The sequence below is a fragment of the Erpetoichthys calabaricus genome, chromosome 2, assembly GCF_900747795.2.
Source record: "Erpetoichthys calabaricus chromosome 2, fErpCal1.3, whole genome shotgun sequence".
NCBI lineage: Eukaryota > Metazoa > Chordata > Cladistia > Polypteriformes > Polypteridae > Erpetoichthys > Erpetoichthys calabaricus.
The window spans coordinates 235,289,071-235,309,586 of NC_041395.2; the positions used below are offsets into that span (position 1 = coordinate 235,289,071).

General features: G+C 39.9%; 1 protein-coding gene across 10 annotated transcripts in view; it reads right to left on the minus strand.

Annotated features, from left to right (window-relative positions):
• ctbp2a (C-terminal binding protein 2a) overlaps positions 1-20,516 on the minus strand; it is a 416,986-nt gene that overhangs the window by 31,160 nt on the left and 365,310 nt on the right. For all 10 annotated transcript variants that reach the window (XM_028795274.2, XM_051922846.1, XM_028795272.2 and 7 more), the window contains one exon: positions 16,542-16,686. In XM_028795274.2, coding sequence (XP_028651107.1) covers positions 16,542-16,686 — 145 coding nt within the window. The remainder of the gene's footprint in view (positions 1-16,541; positions 16,687-20,516) is intronic.

Sequence of the window (20,516 nt, forward strand, 5' to 3'; positions counted from 1 at the left end):
CAAATACATTTCTTTTGCAGTGTCAGCTAAGAGTAATCAGAAAGGAAAATGCAATATATATATATATATATATATATATATATATATATATATAAAAAATTGCAGGGCATGTTGCAGTATAGGAGAATTAGTAAACATAGTGCCAGCTAGCTATACTTCTGCTCTGGCATCTCATATTGCCAGCCAGTAATGGCTTTATACAATGCACTAGGCTCATCAAACACCTGCAATCATTTGCTACTGTAAGCAGATATTATATTAAAGCTGGCCAAATTCAACTTGCAAAGGCTCAATTTTGGGTGTTGTTCTCTTGTTACTTCTGTCAATTTTGCATTACACCTGGTAGCACAGTGCTCATCAGCAAACACCCATACATAGCCAGCTAATCCAGGTTTGACCTGTAACCTAACATAGATATCTTTCAGGTATGGGAAGACCAGAATACCCAAATCCTACAGAGGGACACAGAGAACATGCAGACTCTGCACAGTGTCACACATGTGCGAGTAGGAGACAGCTAAAGGGTTTGAGTAAGTGTAATAAAACATCTGACCAGGGGGCGGTGGAGTGCGCTGACTGTCTTTCTCAGTTCCCTACAGACCTTTCCCGGGAAATCCTGCAAGGTTCCGGCGCCTCAGAAGACGTCACTTCCGAAGCCGGCCCCTTTGCTGATGTCACTTCTGGTTCCGGCCATTTTGATGACATCATTTCCTTTCCAGACCTTTAAAGCCTCCATCTTGGGCTACTGTAGACAGTTCTGTCTTGGACTCTGTGAGATGCACATCGTACTTGTGATCCTAAAAACCCTTTTGCAGCTGGGAAAAACAATATACGGGTGGCTGCCCCAAACCTTTATAATGTCTTGGACTCATAATTTTTACAGTGGCATAGCCGGCAGGATGAAGTCCCAGAAGAAACCGGGACACGGACATGTAAATAACCAGGTTGGAAAAGTACCGGGGCCGAGTTCCGGGTTGGGGGGGAGGAGTTTTAGTGCGTTTGGGGGACAGTACAGGCTCCACTCCTCAAATACAACCCCAGGCTTATATCTTACCAAATGGAGAATGTGAAGGGGACATACAGGCGTAGGTTAGTTTCTGGGTATGAAACAAAAAGGGCTTATTATGCTCTCTCGGAGGAGGGAGCTGAGCCGCCCATTGGGACTGAGGTCCCAGATAAATATGGGTTATCCCCAGTCCAGCAGGCAAAAATAATATGAAACTGGGTTCTTGATCCAGAGAGATCAGTACAGGAGCAGGCTATGACCTTATGGAAGCAGGTGGCTGTATGGCTAAGGCCATCTGAATTAAGCACCTGCCAGATAGTACAACAGGTAGCCTGTCTTATCTTCTTAAAAGGCCTCCCCAAAATCTTTGCCCAGCAGGACTGGGGTGACTTTCATTCCATGGAAGAGCTTATAAAGCTCATAAAATCACCTGAGACAGTCTCAAAATCTGGGAGAGCAGAACGGTCCTCTAGTGGATTTCCTAGAGATCACGTCCTACTAAATTAAGTCTCTTACACATAAATTGGAGCCTGTTTCTGAGTTCCCAGGCCACCGGGCGTGCGACCTACCCGGGAGCGAGGTGGGATGTAGGTGGAAGGGGGAGAACGGTTTGTGCACTCTTGCCAATCCCCTGACGTGTTCAAATACGGGAGTAGTAGTCATTAATGGTTATAAACTCCAAGCCCTGTTTGATTCCGGCAGCAACGTTTCCATTGTTGATTGCCGATATGTTTTACAGCGACAAAGAATGAAAAAGAAGACTAGTATTAAATGTATTCACAGAGACACCCGGATGTACAACACCGCCCTGTGTTTTGAGAGTCAGGGAGGATCGCTAAAAAAATTTCCCATGGCGGTCCAACCTAATCCTTCCTTTCCAGCGATTCTAGGGCGGCACTGGTCAGAAAATAAATGCGGTAAACTATTGACTACTCCCGATAAAAACTCTGGCAGAGAGAGATACGGAAGCCCATGAGGAGGACAGGGAGATTCCAGGACCATCGCAGGCAAATACGTCATCCACTCACGCCTCGACGAGTCGGGAGGAATCCCCTCCCCTTGAGGTCAAACCGGATCCTCTCTCCGACATTCACTTTCACCGGCTTCTTTTAAAAGGGAGCAGTGGAATGATGACTCCCTAAAATTTGCAAAAAATGCAGTAGTCCTTGTCAACGGCCAACGCATACACCAGCCCATGCCACAGGGACCTCACTTTGTAATAGAAAATGATCTGTTATATCGGGTTGCGGAACATAGGGCGGAGGTTCGGAAATTGTTGTTAGTCCCACGAACCTACCGGCAGCAGGTTTGTGAATTAGCTCACGCCCACCTCCCTGGAGGCCATTTAGGTTCCGAAAAAACTTTACAGCGGATTAAGCTCAGATTTTATTGGCTGGGAATTAACGAGGAGGTTCACCGCTTTTGTATTTCTTGTCCAGAATGTCAATTACGGCAAATTCCTAGGAGAGACCGTGCTCCTCTCGTTCCCCTTCCCTTAATTGATGTCCCCTTTGAACGAATCGGGGTCGATATTGTAGGACCCTTGGAGCCCTCAGCCCAAAGACATAAATATATATTAGTCCTCGTGGATTATGCGACCCGATATCCGGAAGCTGTTCCCTTGCGCTCAGCTACATCTAAAGCAATCGCACGGGAACTAGTAGGAGTTTTTGCACGTGTCGGTATTACTAAAGAAGTCTTAACGGACCAAGGAACACCTTTTACATCGGAGACGTTCAGGGAAACGGCCAAGTTACTGAAAATAAAGCACTTAAAGACCGCGGTGTATCATCCTCAAACCAACGGTCTAGTGGAGAGATTTAATCACACTCTCAAGCAGACGCTTCGCAAGGTGGTCAGCGGGGATGGGAGGAATTGGGATCAACTCCTCCCCCTCATTCTGTTTGCCTATCGGGAAGTCCCACAAGCCTCTACGGGGTTCTCACCTTTTGAATTGTTATACGGACGACAACCCCGAGGTATATTGGATATTTTGAAAGAAGGTTGGGAAGGAGAGGCTCTTCCCTCTACAAATATTTTGGAATATTTTGCACAGTTACGCGATAGATTTGGAAAAATCCAACCTATTTTAAAAAGTCATATGGAAGAGGCACAAGCAGCACAGACCCGTTATTATGACCGTGGCACGACACTCCGAGAATTCCATCCAGGGGACCGTGTCATGGTATTAGTTCCCACCTCTCATTCTAAATTACTCACCCATTGGCAAGGCCCTTATGAAATTAAGGAGAGAAAAGGATTGGTCGACTATTTCGTGAAACAACCCAATCGTAGACCAACTGAGCGGGTTTATCATGTGAAGTTGCTGAAGCCGTGGAAGGGAAGGGAACCAGATCCCTCCTCCGCTCAGCCCTGCTTGTTCTTTGCTCATATAGACACCCTTAATTTCGGCGAGGAATTAACTTATAGACAAAAACGGGAGCTGGAATCAGCTATCCTGTCCGTCTCAGAGGTGGTGAGTGAAAAACCTGGAAGGACCTCTCTGATTGTGCATGACATAGTGACTGAACCAGGGGTTATAGTACGGGAGCGCACCTATAGACTTCCTGAGGCAAAGAAAGCAGAAGTGGAGCTGGAAATCAAGCGAATGCTGGAACTAGGAGTGATTGAGGAAAGTTATAGTCCCTGGTCCAGCCCAATTGTCTTGGTTAATAAGCCTGACAGCAGTTAGAGGTTTTGCAATGACTTCCGTCGACTTAACCAGGTCTCCCTTTTTGATGCTTATCCCATGCCTCGCGTAGATGACCTCCTCAAGAGGCTTGGACAAGCAGAATTTTTGACCACGCTTGACATGACAAAGGGGTACTGGCAGATTCATTTAACGGACTCCGCAAAGGTCAAGACCGCGTTTAGCACTCCTAGTGGACACTGGCAGTATCGTGTTCTTCCATTCGGGTTACATGGGGCTCCTGCGACTTTCCAGCGTCTAGTGGAGAAAGTGCTCCAACCCCATAATGCGTATAGTGCTGCCTATCTGGACGTCGTCATCTATTCCAGCACATAGAAGGAACACGTACAGCAGGTCACTGCGGTATTACGGACATTAGGAGAAGCCGGGCTTCGTATTAATCCCAAGAAATGTTTCTTTGGATTGACAGAGGCTAAATATTTGGGATACCTGTTGGGTCGGGGTACCGTGAAACCAGTGTTCAAAAATAGATGCCATTGTAAAATGGTCCCGTCCGCGAACCAAGAGGCAAGTCCAAGCGTTTCTCGGGTTGGCCGGGTACTACCGCCGGTTTGTACCTTGGTTTTCAGAGACAGCGGCGCCCTTGACTGATCTTACAAAGAAGAGGGCTCCTAATCATGTGGCATGGACTGACAAGATGGACGCTGCATTTAGTGACTTAAAACAGGCTCTTACTTCAGCACCAGTATTAAAAGCTCCGGATTTCTCTCTCCCTTTTATTCTCCAGACGGACGCTTCGGACACAAGCCTGAGTGCCGTGCTGAGCCAAAGCGTCGATGGTGTTGAACACCCCATCATGTACCTGAGCCGGAAACTGTTGGATCGGGAGACCAGGTATGCAGCGGTGGAGAGAGAGGCCCTTGCGATTAAATGGGCGATTATGCAGTTGAGGTACTACCTCTTGGGCCGGGAGTTCACTCTGGTAACGGATCATGCACCCCTACAGTGGATGGCCCTTCACAAGGAGTCAAATCCCCGGGTCACTAGGTGGTTTCTTGACCTCCAACCTTATAAGTTCTCGCTGATTCGTTGTAAGGGTTCTCTTCATGCCAATGCTGATGCTCTCTCTCGTGCCCACGACCTCTTGGTGCAGGACGCCCGACCCGATGGGTCTGAGCTGAGAGGGGGGCCTTGTCATACACGTGCGAGTAGGAGACAGCTAAAGGGTCTGAGTAAGTGTAATAAAATATCTGACTGGGGGGCGGCGGAGTGCGCTGACCGTCTTTCTCAGTTCCCTACAGACCTTTCCCGGGAAATCCTGCAAGGTTCCGGCGCCTCAGAAGACGTCACTTCCGAAGCCGGGCCCTTTGCTGACGTCACTTCCGAAGCCGGCCCCTTTGCTGACGTCACTTCTGGTTCCGGCCATTTTGATACATCTTTTCCTTTCCAGACCTTTAAAGCCTCCATCTTGGGCTACTGTAGACAGTTCTGTCTTGGACTCTGTGAGATGCACATCGTACTTGTGATCCTAAAAACTCTTTTGCAGCTGGGAAAAACAATATACGGGTGGCTGCCCCAAACCTTTATAATGTCTTGGACTAATAATTATTACAACAGATAGAGACCAGTCTTGGAACTGAGCTCAAGCTCCTGATCCTGTAAGGCAGTGATGCTAACCGCTGCTCTGCTATACACCTACTAATACAACAGTTTGCACAAGTATTACTCTAACTAACTGTAACTTGTTTTTCTCATTCTCCTTTTCTTCTAAGTATCTTGAGATACCACTAATTTTTGCTTCCTTTTTGTTCAACTAGACCTTTGTGTTCTTGGAACAGGACCTTAGAACAAATGCAAAAACAGTAGCATCACCAATGACCAATCTGGCATCAGTTCTTTGTTGTGTTATGTGAAAATTATTGACACTTTGCTAAATACTAATGGAAATTTTGGGTGGGGAGTTGACTGACACTAACACTCCTTCTCCTAATTAATTTGGGTGAAGGATATCTGTGTAGTTTTATAAGCTGTTTTCAATTTAAAACACCACACACAATGCAGTTTACATTTATTACCAAGAGTTTTAAGAAATAAATACAGTGTTTGAATATATGGATTGCATATGTGTTTTATTTCAACTATCCATATACTGTACATAAAATGTAAAGTCGACTGAGTGACTGCTTGACTCACTCACTCACCCATCAACAAAAACATTTCTCACTTTGTTAGAAAAACTGAAATTTGGCAGGATGGTACATCGAAGTCAATAGGTACCTACCAAGAAAGAATATTTCAATGTGTCAGTATTTAGGAATAAAATAAACTGCAATAGAAAAACTAAATATCCCAAAATCTAAAAAATGATTTGACTGAAAAAAATTAGAAAAAACAAAATTAACTGACCGTTTTTTTATTTGTCAATAATAATGCTGTAGTGGGTAGGCTATGCTAATGAGCATGGTGTATCCTCTTTTTGGCACAGCTCTGAGAAGGCACTGCAGAGAGAAATGGAACGTGCTGGTAATGCTGCCAGCAGAAATGTTGGGGAAGTACATGAAGAGTGGCACTGACCAATAGGGTTGATGGATGAGTGAAGCTGAAGTTAAGACACAATTTACAGTTATAATTCATCAGTGACTTGTACATATAAACTGTTAGGTACAATAATCTTATCTTTGTCAGACACCGAAAGTCTATTAGCTAGGATACCTAATTATAAATGTGCTTTACAGTATAATGCAGAGAACTTCAGTATTGTTGCATGCGGCGTAGAATGTGCAGCATTCAACATTTATTGCGTGAATTTTCATGCTGTTTTTATATTAATGACACAATGTGAACAGGTGCTTAAAGTATAAAATATATTACAAAATAATTTAAGGGTCAGACTTAGAAACTGAACATGTAACCCTGTATAGCTGTGGCATGTATAATTAAATAAAGTACACATTCCTTTTATTTCTCAAATAGTGAGCTCAATAGCTCATAACCTGGTCAGTGAATCTGAAGATATCAGCATGAGTTCATCCCTAACCCCTTTTGACTAAAAATTTGTTTTGTTGTTTCCTGCCAATAAACCTCAATGAGCTTCTCAGCAGTAGGAGGTTCCCAAGGGGTTGTGCCTTGGCCAGTAATTTTAACAGTTCACATCCATCAGTCTTGGCCTCTTGTCATTTTTATACTGGCAACATGGTCTTAACAGCTGGGACCACAGACTTACTAGGCCAAAAGGAGATGTGCCAGGACCTTATAAAGAAACCATTAAACTGTACCAGTCCTAACTTCTAGAGAGGATAATGGCACAAGATGTAAGTAAGCAGCAATAATCTTGAACAGAGAGGCAAGATGCCAAAAGGTGTATGGTGTTGTCAAATTTATATGTGAGCTAAACCACTAAAAATGTTTTCACATCTGTGTGCACAGATTTGTGAAGTAAATCCTATGAAGATGCTTCCTCATAACCTGAACAGTCACTGGAACTTGGTATGTTGTGTTTTACATGATACTTTCTAGCCATCCCACGAATTGGGCACAAATTGACACACCAGTAGCTTCCACTTCCAAATTACAATTTGGCATAATCATTTATACATACATATCCAGGCCGGAAAGAAGCCAATGGAACAGTACAATCATTATGATGAATGCACATTATCCAGTCCGATAGAATGTAAGGTGGCACTGAGACGGCTTCTGATTTCTCGGTGGTTCTTTTCCAATATAAATGTTCACATATTTTGCATAATTAGTGAACTTTTTATAAAGCTTGCCAAGTATAGGTAACTGCCACCTGAGCTGTACTCCTCTCAAACCAACACAGCACCTGCTGTAACCATTTATGGCTTCTGGGGACCGCAGCCATCACCATATACATTGATCAAAGAGGGCACATCAGCATTTTTTTAAATAGCCTGCCTATGTGTCTTTCATGTGTTTCTGTCTGTTTCTATTGTTTCACCGTCGGCATTGGTTGGGATAAACTGCACAGATCACAGTTGCACACTTAAACACTAGAATTACCAGAGCCTACGAAAAAACTCGTAGATCCGGCCCACCTTAAATCGCTTCTTAAAACCGTTCTCACCTCTCCGCCAGAGTCTTTTGTCATCTAAATGTACTGATAAAGACATGCTGCAAGCAGCCGGCTATTCCATCCCCCCATCAACTTAGAACATAAATGAACTTCTCCCAGCTCATGCCTTGATTGATTATCTGGGAGTGAAGTGGAGTTTTAGAGTGGAAATAATAAATCGTTATTTGGAACACACGCATTTCATGTGTGTTGCGTTTCTACAGTAATCTGTGTAAACACATTTTTAAAACAGAAACGTTTTTTATATTCTAGTAACAAATGACAAAATGTAGGCATAAACTATATAATGTATGAAGCCTGAAGTCCAAATATCAAAGAAACACTTTCACAAAAGGTACAAAAAAAAAAAAAAAAAAAAGCCGCCGCCAAAAAAAGCGGCCTTAGTGTGCGACATTGACACTCATTTACTATGACTGCCGCCGTGGCGCAACAGTATCAGTTGCTGACTGGCAATCAGAAGGTCACAAGTTCGATCCTGCATGACTCCCTTTTGAGAAGTGAAGTGTTCTTATTTTTACTATTTTAGAATAAAAAGATACATTTGATTTCAGTCTGTAACAGCCGGTGTAATTTATGATATTTGCAAAGGTTAGCTTTGTTTTTTTTTTTTTTTTAAATTCACTTTTCATTCTCTGTCGTATTCAGGATCCTTCCCCACCACCCCCGCTCCCCCCCCTGACACTGCTGTTTTCACAAAGACACGCTATACCTCTGCAGTGTATCAAGATACATACGACCACGTGTTTTTTTTCCCACAATCTTGCCAGTCTCCACATGTTGCTGTATGCTTTCTTTTGCTGCATGTTTCTTTTGGACTCCAGGACATGCAGAGGAATGCATAGTAAAGAGTAGTAGCTTCAGCGCTATATGCAATCATCAGACACTCCCCATCTGACACTGCTGTTTTCACATAAAGACGCGCTATAGCTCTGCAGTGTACTTGTGACTGCACTGTCATACCAATGCTTGCGAACTGAAGTGTTTGTATGCACTTTCGTGGCATCATATGTGTATTTTTTGAGCATGCCCATGTAGCTCAAACACAGGAACATACAGTATGTTGATGTAAAAGTATAACAAAACAAGTGCACTTTTATTCAAGACTATAACCAAAGAAAAAAGAAAGCAAGTTACAGTAGGCGGTAGATATGACAGCTTGCGTGGTGCAATGCTAAGAACTGCTGATTTCCATTCCGTGCTATATAACTGTTAACATTTGAATCTGATGATTTCATATAGTGCTGTCTTATTCAGTGTGCGCAAGAACATGCAGGTGGCCAGTTGCTGCGTGCTACAATGCACATTTTAAAAAAAGAAAAGAGACATATATATGTGACGTTTTGAAGAAATCATTTTATGACGCGAATAGTACCAATCAGAAAACATCGTCGAAGTAATGCAATATTATTTGAAAACGAACGGCGTCAGGTTGAGTGTGAAGTTATACTAGCGCTGTTTGAGTCAGATCAGAAGCTGAATAAGCTGAACAAGCTCCTGTTCTGACTCTAAATAAAAAGCATGAATTAATCAACAGAAATAACCGCAATCGACATTTTAAACTTAAAGATTTACAGTGCATACCAATTTATAAATTTTATGTCCATTTGAGGAAAAAAAAACACTTTCTCCAAAGCTGGGAATTGAACTCACGTCTCTGTAGCATGGCAGGGTTGCTGTGCTCCAAGTCAGCAAATCTTAGCGTTAAGCATTTGATGTAGCATTTGATGTTTGGACTTCAGGCTTCACACATTCTATAGTTTATGCCTACATTTTGTAACATTTATTACTGAAATATGAAAAAGTTTCTGTTTTAGCAATGTGTTTACACAGATTACTGTAGAAACGGAACACGCATGAAATGCGTGTATTCCAAATAACGATCTATTATTTCCATTCTAAAACTCCAGCAGTTCAGTCACTCCCAGATAATCAAACAAGGCATGAGCTGGGAAAACTTAGTGAACATTCTGCGACGGTGGGGGATGGAATAGCCGGCTACTTGCTGCTCGTCTTAATCGGCACATTTAGAAGACAAAAGAGAGGTGAGAACAGTTTTAAGGTGGGCCGGATCTACGAACTTTTTCGTAGATTCTGGTAATTCTAGTGTTAAACATATTGCTACACCATGCTATGAATCTATCTAAATGGCATATTCAGTTCAAACAGGCATTTAATCAGCTTCTAACAAAATGCAGTGCAATCAAAACTAAAATGAGTTCATTCTTACTGTTGTGTTGCATCTTACTTTCATTGTACTGTACTAAGGTGTTGTGTTGGATCCATATTTGCTAGGTTAATTTGTGAACAGGACAAATAGATTGACACATGAATACATAGATGGGTGGATAAATACTCTAAATGATTTTTCTTACAGGGATATGCTGTCCTTCAACAGACTTGAAAACCAATAGGGAGGCTTGGCTATCACATAATTGCATTTTCATTGTACAGTTCAAATAGTACGGTAAGAAGAAAAGTTAGCTGACAAATGGATCCTCTATACTTTACCTGAAGAGCAACTACTTTCATAATTTGCTATGCCAAACATTATGCACTTTAACAGTAATTTACTAGACCATCTTTTGTTTTTGCAAAGTAGATTGCAATTTTGTCAGTGCAAATTTAGCTTCAAAAGCACTCAGGATTACAGTAAACTTTGAAACCACAACATTTTTCAATTTTTTTTCAAGGTCTTAGAAATGATATGTTTTGCTAACAGCTCATCTTGTTATTTTCCTGATAGGCTTAGTGTAGACTCTTTCTATTGACAATCTCATCATTTCCATTTGGCAATGAACCACATTTGCCCCTGGCACCAACTGAACATGTTATCAGTGGCTTACTGCCAAGCGGCTTCTAATTATGTATAAATTAAGCCTCCATTTCCCCAACCAGTATACCTTTATTGGCCCTGTTTCAAATGACTTTAAAAGGTGAAAGAAAAATGCAGGAGAAAAGTACTCCTCCAGAGTGTGTGAACAGAAGTTTCTCTTTATTTTTGTTAACAGAGTTTATTTTATTTCTATTGTATTTTTGTTTGAGGTAAAATTCATAGCTACCAGTAAGCATTAGTGCTCAGGAGTATAGGAGTGACTGCCAAGCCATTCCCTTTGCTCTTCATTGCCCTTCTTGTGGTGGCAAGGCAGTTTAAAGGAATATTACACCCAAAAATGACTTCTTATGTTAATTACCCATGTAGTTTGTAGTGATGCAGAGAAAAAAAAAATAAACTCATGTTTTAATGCAGAACAGAAATAAACAAGTTTGTGATAAAATATAATTAAATGGTGACCAACACTGGACAACAACAACCAGTATGAAAACATCCATTTACATTAACATTTATTTGCTTGGCAGCAAGATTATTATAGTTAAAGAAAACTAAAATCAAAACGGAAACTATTATTAAAAAAACATTTTCGTACACTGAAATAAAATAATTAACAAAACCAAAATGAAAAAGTAAAACTAAACAAAGCTATTAAAGTAGCTGGAAAGACTAACTGAAATAAAATAATAATTTACTAAAAATATTTTTAGTTTTCGTTTTTGAATTAACATTCTTGCCATTAGTCTTTAACTCTGAAACAATAAGTCATCAACCACGAGCTGCCCGCATGTACTCATCCTGTGAACAGTGGCTGGTGATGGAGCATGGGTGTTCACATAGTATTTGCTGTGACAGAGCAAGCTGAATACTGACGCATAAAGCTTGTGAAATAGAAAGCAATTTACGTGCCGCCATTCTTTGCGCTTGTAAATCCAAGATGTAATTCAAATGCCTGAAATCGGAATGTGCTGGTCAACAAAACCTTTACCATATGGGCAGAAAAATCACGAGGTTCTTGCTTTTTGTTGACAGTAATTTATCTGCCACTTTGCACAGGAGAAATCATTTTTACTTTCTCATATACAAAGTAGAGAGAAAGTATAGTCTTCTTCTTCTTCTTTCAGCTGCTCCCGTTAGGGGTTGCCACAGCGGATCATCTTTTTCCATAACGAAAGTATAGTAATCATGAAAAAAACTCAACCTTGAGATTTTGATGAATCTTGATGTTTTAGACATCCGAGTATGAAAATACCATTTTTTGGAATTATGTCTGTGTGTGTGTAAACATGATAACTCAAAAACGGATGAAATTCGGCATGTGGTTGTTAAACCAAAATTGTAAATCTGTATTAACTTTTGTGCCAAATCCATCAACTAGAAGTAGTACTTTACCTGAACACATACTCAATTTTTTTTCATGCAGCTGCAGAGTCTGATTTATTCAACTTTAGCTATAAAATAATTGTTCAATATATTAATTTGATTTGTACATATTATAAAAATATAATCATTGTCTTGCAGTTTACTATTCAAATATCCGTCACCATATCTGAGTATATGAGAAAGTCTAGGGGAGACTAATCCTGATTTTTGAAAATAAAATGACACTGACCGTGAGACTGACTATTAATGTGTTTATGCATTTATTCTATATTTGTTAATATATCTTTTTTAATTCGTATTCACAGCTCAAAATAACTGACATTGTGAAAATAATCCAGTAGCAGAATTATATTTTAAAATATTTGTCCCTCTTTTTTCAATGTTTCTCTCTTTCTCAAAATAGACTGTTGAAATTAGGGAATCCATTCCCGGACGGGTTTATCCATTCCCGAGAACTCGGGAATCCCAGACTCCCGGGGATGACACAGTGCACGGGCATCTCACATGTGAACGGTTTTAGAATGACTGACACTTATTTTTAATAAAACTACTGCAATATGTTGACACAAATAAAAGACTAACCTTATCTACAAGCAGTTCATGCTGTCATATAAGTACATGTATCTTTAGTTGCAGTAATAACAGCGTAGAAAGCACAACGTGTCCAGCGTGCGGTCGTCCATGCGAGAGCGCACCTTCGTGCAGAGTACACCAGCCGTACAGAAAGCATGCTCTGCCTCCACTGAAGTAGGCGGCACAGTCATCAGATACTGATAGACTTGTTCTAAACAATGCTCGTGCTTGCCGTTGCTCTGAAACACCGCCATTTCAGCTTTTACTGATGCATCCAGTTTCTTGTCATCATTTTGTGATGGCAAGTTTCTTGGCACAGATAATGCGGATGCAACAGACTGACGCAATGCAATTTCAAGTTGCTGTTCAAAGTTGTTTGCCGATGAAGTGCAAGCTGCAGCAACGGCGCCACCTTAATTATTGTCAACTATAACTGTTATTTCTTGATCGATTTTTACACTTTTACACACTATATATGCGAGCTTGGCCGTTCCCGTTTTCCCGGGAAGTACAGCAGTTTCATTCCCGGGAATGCGGGAATGAAAAATGTCCGGGAATGGGTTCCCTAGTTGAAATATCATATTAATTTTGTTGTTAACATCAGCCATATCATACATATTGCATACCAGGGATTTTTCCTGGAGGGAATGAAAAATGTCCGGGAATGGGTTCCCTAGTTGAAATATCATATTTATTTTGTTGTTAACATCAGCCATATCATACATATTGCATACCAGGGATTTTTCCTGTCTTGCATCCAAAGCTGCTGGGGTAGGCTCTAAGTTTCCTGCGATCCTACTCTGGATAAACAGGTTTAGATAATGTATATATTGTTCATAATCTCACATGCTGTCTCTGTCGTTTTGTACCTGTCCATACACTTATTACCTGCTCTCACTCTTCTCATTAAGGGTTTACCATTCTTATACATTGGCTATTCAAGTCTCACTACCCCTAACCTTAATATATGCTTGTTTTTCTTTGTTTCACTCAATATAGCTATGCAGGGTCTGCAAACTGATTCAAGTCTAAGAGTCCTAATCCCCCGTGATTTTCATGATCACACCTGTCAGAACACAGTAGAATCTGTTTTCTGATTTTTGATATCTTTTCAGGCCTGCAGGTGGCAAAATTCTGTCTATAAATTGTATGTGCCTGAGATGGAATTCGAGATCAATATGGCTGGCAGAAAATAACAAAGCCCAGTATGGAAGATTTTTGAATGCAATATTGAAGGCATTTATTATAAGCATGTTGTCTTGTAGCAGGATATGTTGTGTGCTGCAAATATTTTGAGTCAAAAATCCTCAATCCTTAAAATTAACCTAAATTTCATTACAAATTGGCCCATTCTGGGCAATAAAAGGAAAAGATAAAAGTGCCAACAGATTTATTCAGCAAAAAAGACATAGAAAATATTTTTAAAAATATAAAATTGTATAAAATTGTTCATATTCAGTATCTGGTTTTGATTATGCTTGTTTTTATCAAACAAAAACAAAACTAGATAGTAAACCATGTAGTATTTTAAGCTTAACATTACACTCATATCAAGTGTGCAGTTCTGAGACACAAAACTAAACTCCATAAGAGCTCAATGCTATAATTACTAAAACTAAAAACTGAAACTGATATAAATATGAAATAGAAACGTCTTTGTGAAATAAAAACTAAATTTAAACTAAAAATACATGATGAAGGAAAACTAAAACTAAACTGAATTTCCAAGTAAGGTCCGAAAAAATATAGAAATAAAAACTGTAATACACTTGCTTTGCAGACACTTTTATCACAACCGACTTACAAAAGAGGTACTACACATAATCAAGTAACATTAAGCTAGGGCCTATTTATTCAGCAAGTATAGTAGAACAGGTAACAAAAAATGATTGCCACAAGTGAAAAAATGTAATAACTAATACATTTACAAACATAGATTAACAATCGATAAAGCAATTAAACTTCATGTAACAACAAATTAACCAAAGTATGAAGGCAATGTGGTGCAGTGGTTAAGGCTTTGGACTGTGTGTCCCTGAGCAAGTCACTTCACCTGTCTGTGCTCCACTTAGAAAAAAAAAGTATTTAATTGCATCTCAAATGTTGTAAGTCTCTTTGGATATAAGTACCAGCCAAGTAAATGTATGAAAGATCACAGAGCAAAGTTTTTTTTCCCCCAATAACATCCATAAAAAGTATCTCATGTTACCCATTTTTCATAATCCACATGTGAAGCCATCCAGTTGTATACTTACAACATATCAAATACATGAATTTTTACTAAAATATCATTAAACAAGTCACTTTTGGAAAACACTCTTGTGAATTAAAATGGAATACGCTCAGGCACAAAGAACATTTGAATTTTTGAAATCTATTCTTATCTTCAACCGGATCACCTTTGAATTATTTAGCAGCAGGATATAAAACTATATGGGTGAATTGATCTCCTGTTTGTTGAAGCATCTCAGATCTGCACAAGTCCAAGACATATTCTCTTCCAGGTAATGTTTTTACTCGCTTTACTTTAAGCTTTAATTTTTAGTTGTGTACATCTCTCAGTGAACTTTGCATTCTTGCTATCACATGAAATGCAGTGTTAGCCAATGGTTAAGCCACCTCTCAGCTGACCAATTAATGGATGGGGGGGTCTTCAATTAATTCAATTCCTCATTCACATTTGAAAACATTTCATTTTAGTTCACAAGCGTGTTAATCAAAAGTTGACTGTTTCTCAATATTTTGGTAAAAACACGTGTTTGAAATGTTGTGCACATATGAATTTACATATGGATTATGTGAAATGAGTCATGTGATTTTTTTCATGAAGATTTGATATTGTTTGGTGTTGTCCAAAATTGGTCACCATTGATTTAAATTCTATCAGAAACTTTTTTTTTGTGTTCTGCATAAAAACGTGAGATTTTCTCTACTATCACTATAAACTACATGTTTACAGGTAACATATAAAAAACTAATTATGTCCTTATTATATATGGTGCTTTCAGGATACATTTCTAACAGAACAGCAAAGAAACTGTGTAGCTGGCTACTCAGTCAGGACCTCCTGACTCAACTCCAATGTGGATTCAAGCCCTAAAAGTACAATGTAAGATAGTGCCCTGTCAATGCTTGTCTGACTACATAATCCTTTACATCTAGAATACATTTCTCTAAGCCACGTGATTCATATACTTCTGTGTTTCCTCAACAAGATAAGAGAACCTCAACTAGTCATACTGGTTGGCTGCTTATAAGTGGGATAGGGAAGGAGTGCCTCTTGTAATGGAGGGGGGAAAAATAAAGGTACCTGAGCCTGAGGCAGATGCCACCACCCACAATGTGTAAAGGGACAAAATACAATACCCCCACTATTTATAAAGACTGAAAATGTATTGTTTGCTTGTAATGTATATTAATTGATCTGTGAGTTAAGGCAGTACAAGGTACACAGTTTAAAACATAGAATATAATTTTTGAAATCAGCAATGAGGAAAGACACTTCATGCCATGTATTTGCAAGCAGAGTCATTTCTCTATTGTGACCCTTAAGCTTCTCATTGTTCAATTTACAATTATGTATTGATTACTTGAGATACCATTTGTGTTACTATTGAGCTGTTTTCACTAGGTTAATGATCATAGCATGAAAAAGCATTTCCAGTGTTGGTATAAGTTCTAAAATGTCACTTGCTAAATAACATTGGGTTTTGTTTTATTCACTCTATATAATTTTCTCCCATAAATAGACTAAAATTGCTCAAAAAAGTAAGAAAACGTTGCACTGTCGTATTATTAAAATAATAAAAATGTGTCTTAGTCATGCATGTCACCGAGTTTAAATTATTCAGTGACAACTACTGAACTGGTATATGGACAGATTGTTTTATATTAATTATATATGTCAGAGTCACTGATGCAAAATATCTATGGATCAGAAAAGTCACCCTCTACAGGTATAAGTGACCAGTAACACATGTGATTATAATGTACAAAGACTTACCTAATTCTCCTGCTGCTTTGATGTCAATGTTGTCATAGCCACTACCTATTCGGATGATGACTCTTAGTGCCTTGAATTTCTCCAGATCCTCTCGAGTTAGAGTAATGGTATGATACATCATGGCTCCTACAGCTTCATTCAGCACCTAGATAAAGACAACATGAAAGACTTGGGTTAGATTTCAGACCTTACACTTACAGTGCATCCGGAAAGTATTCACAGCGCATCACTTTTTCCACATTTTGTTATGTTACAGCCTTATTCCAAAATGGATTAAATTTATTTTTTTCCTCAGAATTCTACACACAACACCCCATAATGACAATGTGAAAAAACTTTACTTGAGGTTTTTGCAAATTTATTAAAAATAAAAAAACTGAGAAATCACATGTACATAAGTATTCACAGCCTTTGCTCAATACTTTGTCGATGCACCTTTGGTAGCAATTACAGCCTCAATTCTTTTTGAATATGATGCCACAAGCTTGGCACACCTATCCTTGGCCAGTTTCGCCCATTCCTCTTTGCAGCACCTCTCAAGCTCCATCAGGTTGGATGGGAAGCGTCGGTGCACAGCCATTTTAAGTAAGATCTCTCCAGAGATGATCAATCGGATTCAAGCCTGGGCTCTGGCTGGGCCACTCAAGGACATTCACAGAGTTGTCCTGAAGCCACTCCTTTGACATCTTGGCTGTGTGCTTAGGGTCGTTGTCCTGCTGAAAGATGAACCATCACCCCAGTCTGAGGTCAAGAGTGCTCTGGAGTAGGTTTTCATCCAGGATGTCTCTGTACATTGCTGCAGTCATCTTTCCTTTTATCTTGACTGTCTCCCAGTCTTTGCCTCTGAAAAACATCCCCACAGCATGATGCTGCCGCCACCATGCTTCACTTTAGGGATGGTATTGGCCTGGTGATGAGTGGTGCCTGGTTGCCTCCAAACGTGATGCCTGACATTCACACCAAAGAGTTCAATCTTTGTCTCATCAGACCAGAGAATTTTCTTTCTCATGGTCTGAGAGTCCTTCAGGTGCCTTTTGGCAAACTCCAGGTGGGCTGCCATGTGCCTTTTACTAAGGAATGGCTTCCGTCTGGCCACTCTACCATACAGGCCTGATTGGTGGATTGCTGCAGAGATGGTTGTCCTTCTGGAAGGTTCTCCTCTCTCCACAGAGGACCTCTGGAGCTCTGACAGAGTGACCATCGGGTTCTCGGTCACCTCCCTGACTAAGGCCCTTCTCCTCCGATCGCTCAGTTTAGATGGCTGGCCAGCTCTAGGAAGAGTCCTGGTGGTTTCGAACTTCTTCCATTTACGGATGATGGAGGCCACTGTGCTCATTGGGACCTTCAAAGCAGCAGAAATTTTTCTGTAACCTTCCCCAGATTTGTTCCTCGAGACAACCCTGTCTCGGAGGTCTACAGACAATTCCTTTGACTTCATGCTTGGTTTGTGCTCTGACATGAACTATCAACTGTGGGACCTTATATAGACAGGTGTGTGCCTTTTCAAATCATGTCCAATCAACTGAATTTACCACAGGTGGACTCCAATTAAGCTGCAGAAACATCTCAAGGATGATCAGTGGAAACAGGATGCACCTGAGCTCAATTTTGAGCTTCATGGCAAAGGCTGTGAATACTTATGTACATGTGCTTTCTCAATTTTTTTATTTTTAATAAATTTGCAAAAACCTCAAGTAAACTTTTTTCACGTTGTCATTATGGGGTGTTGTGTATAGAATTCTGAGGAAAAAAATAAATTTAATCCATTTTGGAATAGGGCTGTAACATAACAAAATGTGGATAAAGTGATGTGCTGTGAATACTTTCCAGATGCGCTGTAAGAATAATAATTGAACTTGCATCACAATGCAATAAAAAAAAAAAAAAAAAATGTTCCTTTTAAATATTTTAGAAACAATGTTTTGCAACAGTGGAAGGTGACTTTTATTTATTTTTTTGTGAAATGTAGTACTCAAAGTGTAATACCAGCTTCACAACAAATCCTCATAAAGAGAAATAATGGGGCAAACAAGAGACAAACAGTCAAAGTTTTCTTTTGCTATACAGTAATCCCTCCTCAATCGCGAGGGTTGCATTCCAGAACCCCCCCGCGAAAGTTGAAAATCTGTGAAGTAGAAACCATATGTTTATATGGTTATTTTTATATTGTCATGCTTGGGTCACAGATTTGCACAGAAACACAGGAGGTTGTAGAGAGACAGGAACTTTATTCAAACACTGCAAACATTTGTCTCTTTTTCAAAAGTTTAAACGTGCTCCATGACAAGACAGAGATGACAGTTCCGTCTCACAATTAAAAGAATGCAAACATATCTTCCTCTTCAAAGGAGTGCGCATCAGGAGCAGAGAATGTCAGAGAGAGAGAGAAAAAAGCAAACAATCAAAAATCAATAGGGCTGTTTGGCTTTTAAGTATGCAAAGCACAGTCGGACAAAGCAGCTGCAAGGAAGGGAGCAATTTGAAGGTAGTCTTTCAGCATTTTTTAGAGGAGTGTCCGTATCCTCTAGGCCATTGTGCGAACAGCCCCTCTGCTCACACCCCCTCCATCAGGAGCAGAGAATGTCAGAGAGAGTGAGAGAGACAGAGAAAAACAAACAATCAAAAATCAATACGTGCAGTTCAAGCTTTTAAGTATGCGAAGCACCGTGCGGGAAGTATGTTGCTTGACAAAGCAACTGCACTGAAGGGAGCAATGTGGAGATAATCTTTCAGCATTTTTAGACGAGCGTCCATATTGTCTAGGGGTGCGAACAGCCCCCCTGCTTACACCCCCTCCGTCAGGAGCAGAGAATGTCAGAGCAAGAGAGAGAGAAAAGTAAACAATCAAAAATCAATACGTGCTGTTTGATCTTTTAAGTATGTGAAGCACCGTGCGGGAAGCATATTGCTTGACAAAGCAGCCACATGTAAGCCCAGCAAGGATGGCAGCAATGTGAAGGTAATCTTTCAGCGTTTTTTGAGGAGCGGCCGCATCCTCTAGGGGTGCGAACAGCCCCCGAGCTCACAATATATTTGAGGAGTTTTATTTAATACGTAATACGCGCTCTGGTTAAGTAGCTTCTCAGCCATCTGCCAATAGAGTGCCTTGTATGAAATCAAATGGGCAAACCAACTGAGGAAGCATGTACCAGAAATTAAAAGACCCATTGTCCGCAGAAATCCGCGAACCAGAAAAAATCCACGATATATATTTAAATATGCTTACATATAAAATCCGCGATAGAGTGAAGCCACGAAAGTCAAAGCATGATAAAGCGAGGGATTACTGTATTATCAATGTTGGCAAAGGTAACGTTTTGATTGTTGTATTAGTGTAACTGAAAATTACGGTATGGCAAATAATTGGTAACTGAATCAGATGGAAACTCTGAATGAAAAAGAAAATACCACAAAGTAAGGAGTATGCAGCCTATTTAATAAAATGATTCATCAGCAAGGCAACAACAACCACATACACAATGACATTTAAATTTACCATAAAGTCACAAAAGAGTGGCAGTGGTTAGAGCTGCTGCTTCACAAATCTACTGACCACAGTTTGAATCCTGACCCAGGACATTTCCCCTGTGTGATTTCCACATTCTTCCTGTGTCACTGTGAGTTTCCTTTAGGCACTCCGGTTTTCCTTAGGCAGCCCCAAAGACGTACAGTTTAGGTTAACAGATGATTTCAAATTGGCCCTTTAGAGAGTGTGCGTGAATAGGCCCTGTGAGGATCTAGAGCCCTGTCCAGGAATACTTCAGGCCTTACAGCAAAAGATAAAAAAAACACATTTTTTTTGAAGATCAGAATGCTGTTTTTATGGAGTTAAAGAAACTGTTGTAACAAGGCCATAATATAGTGTAATAATATACTATAATGTGATTAAGAGAGATAAATGTATACATTTAATATTATATTATTATACATTTATACATGGCGTATATATATTTGTGAATTTCCCCTTCAGATTAA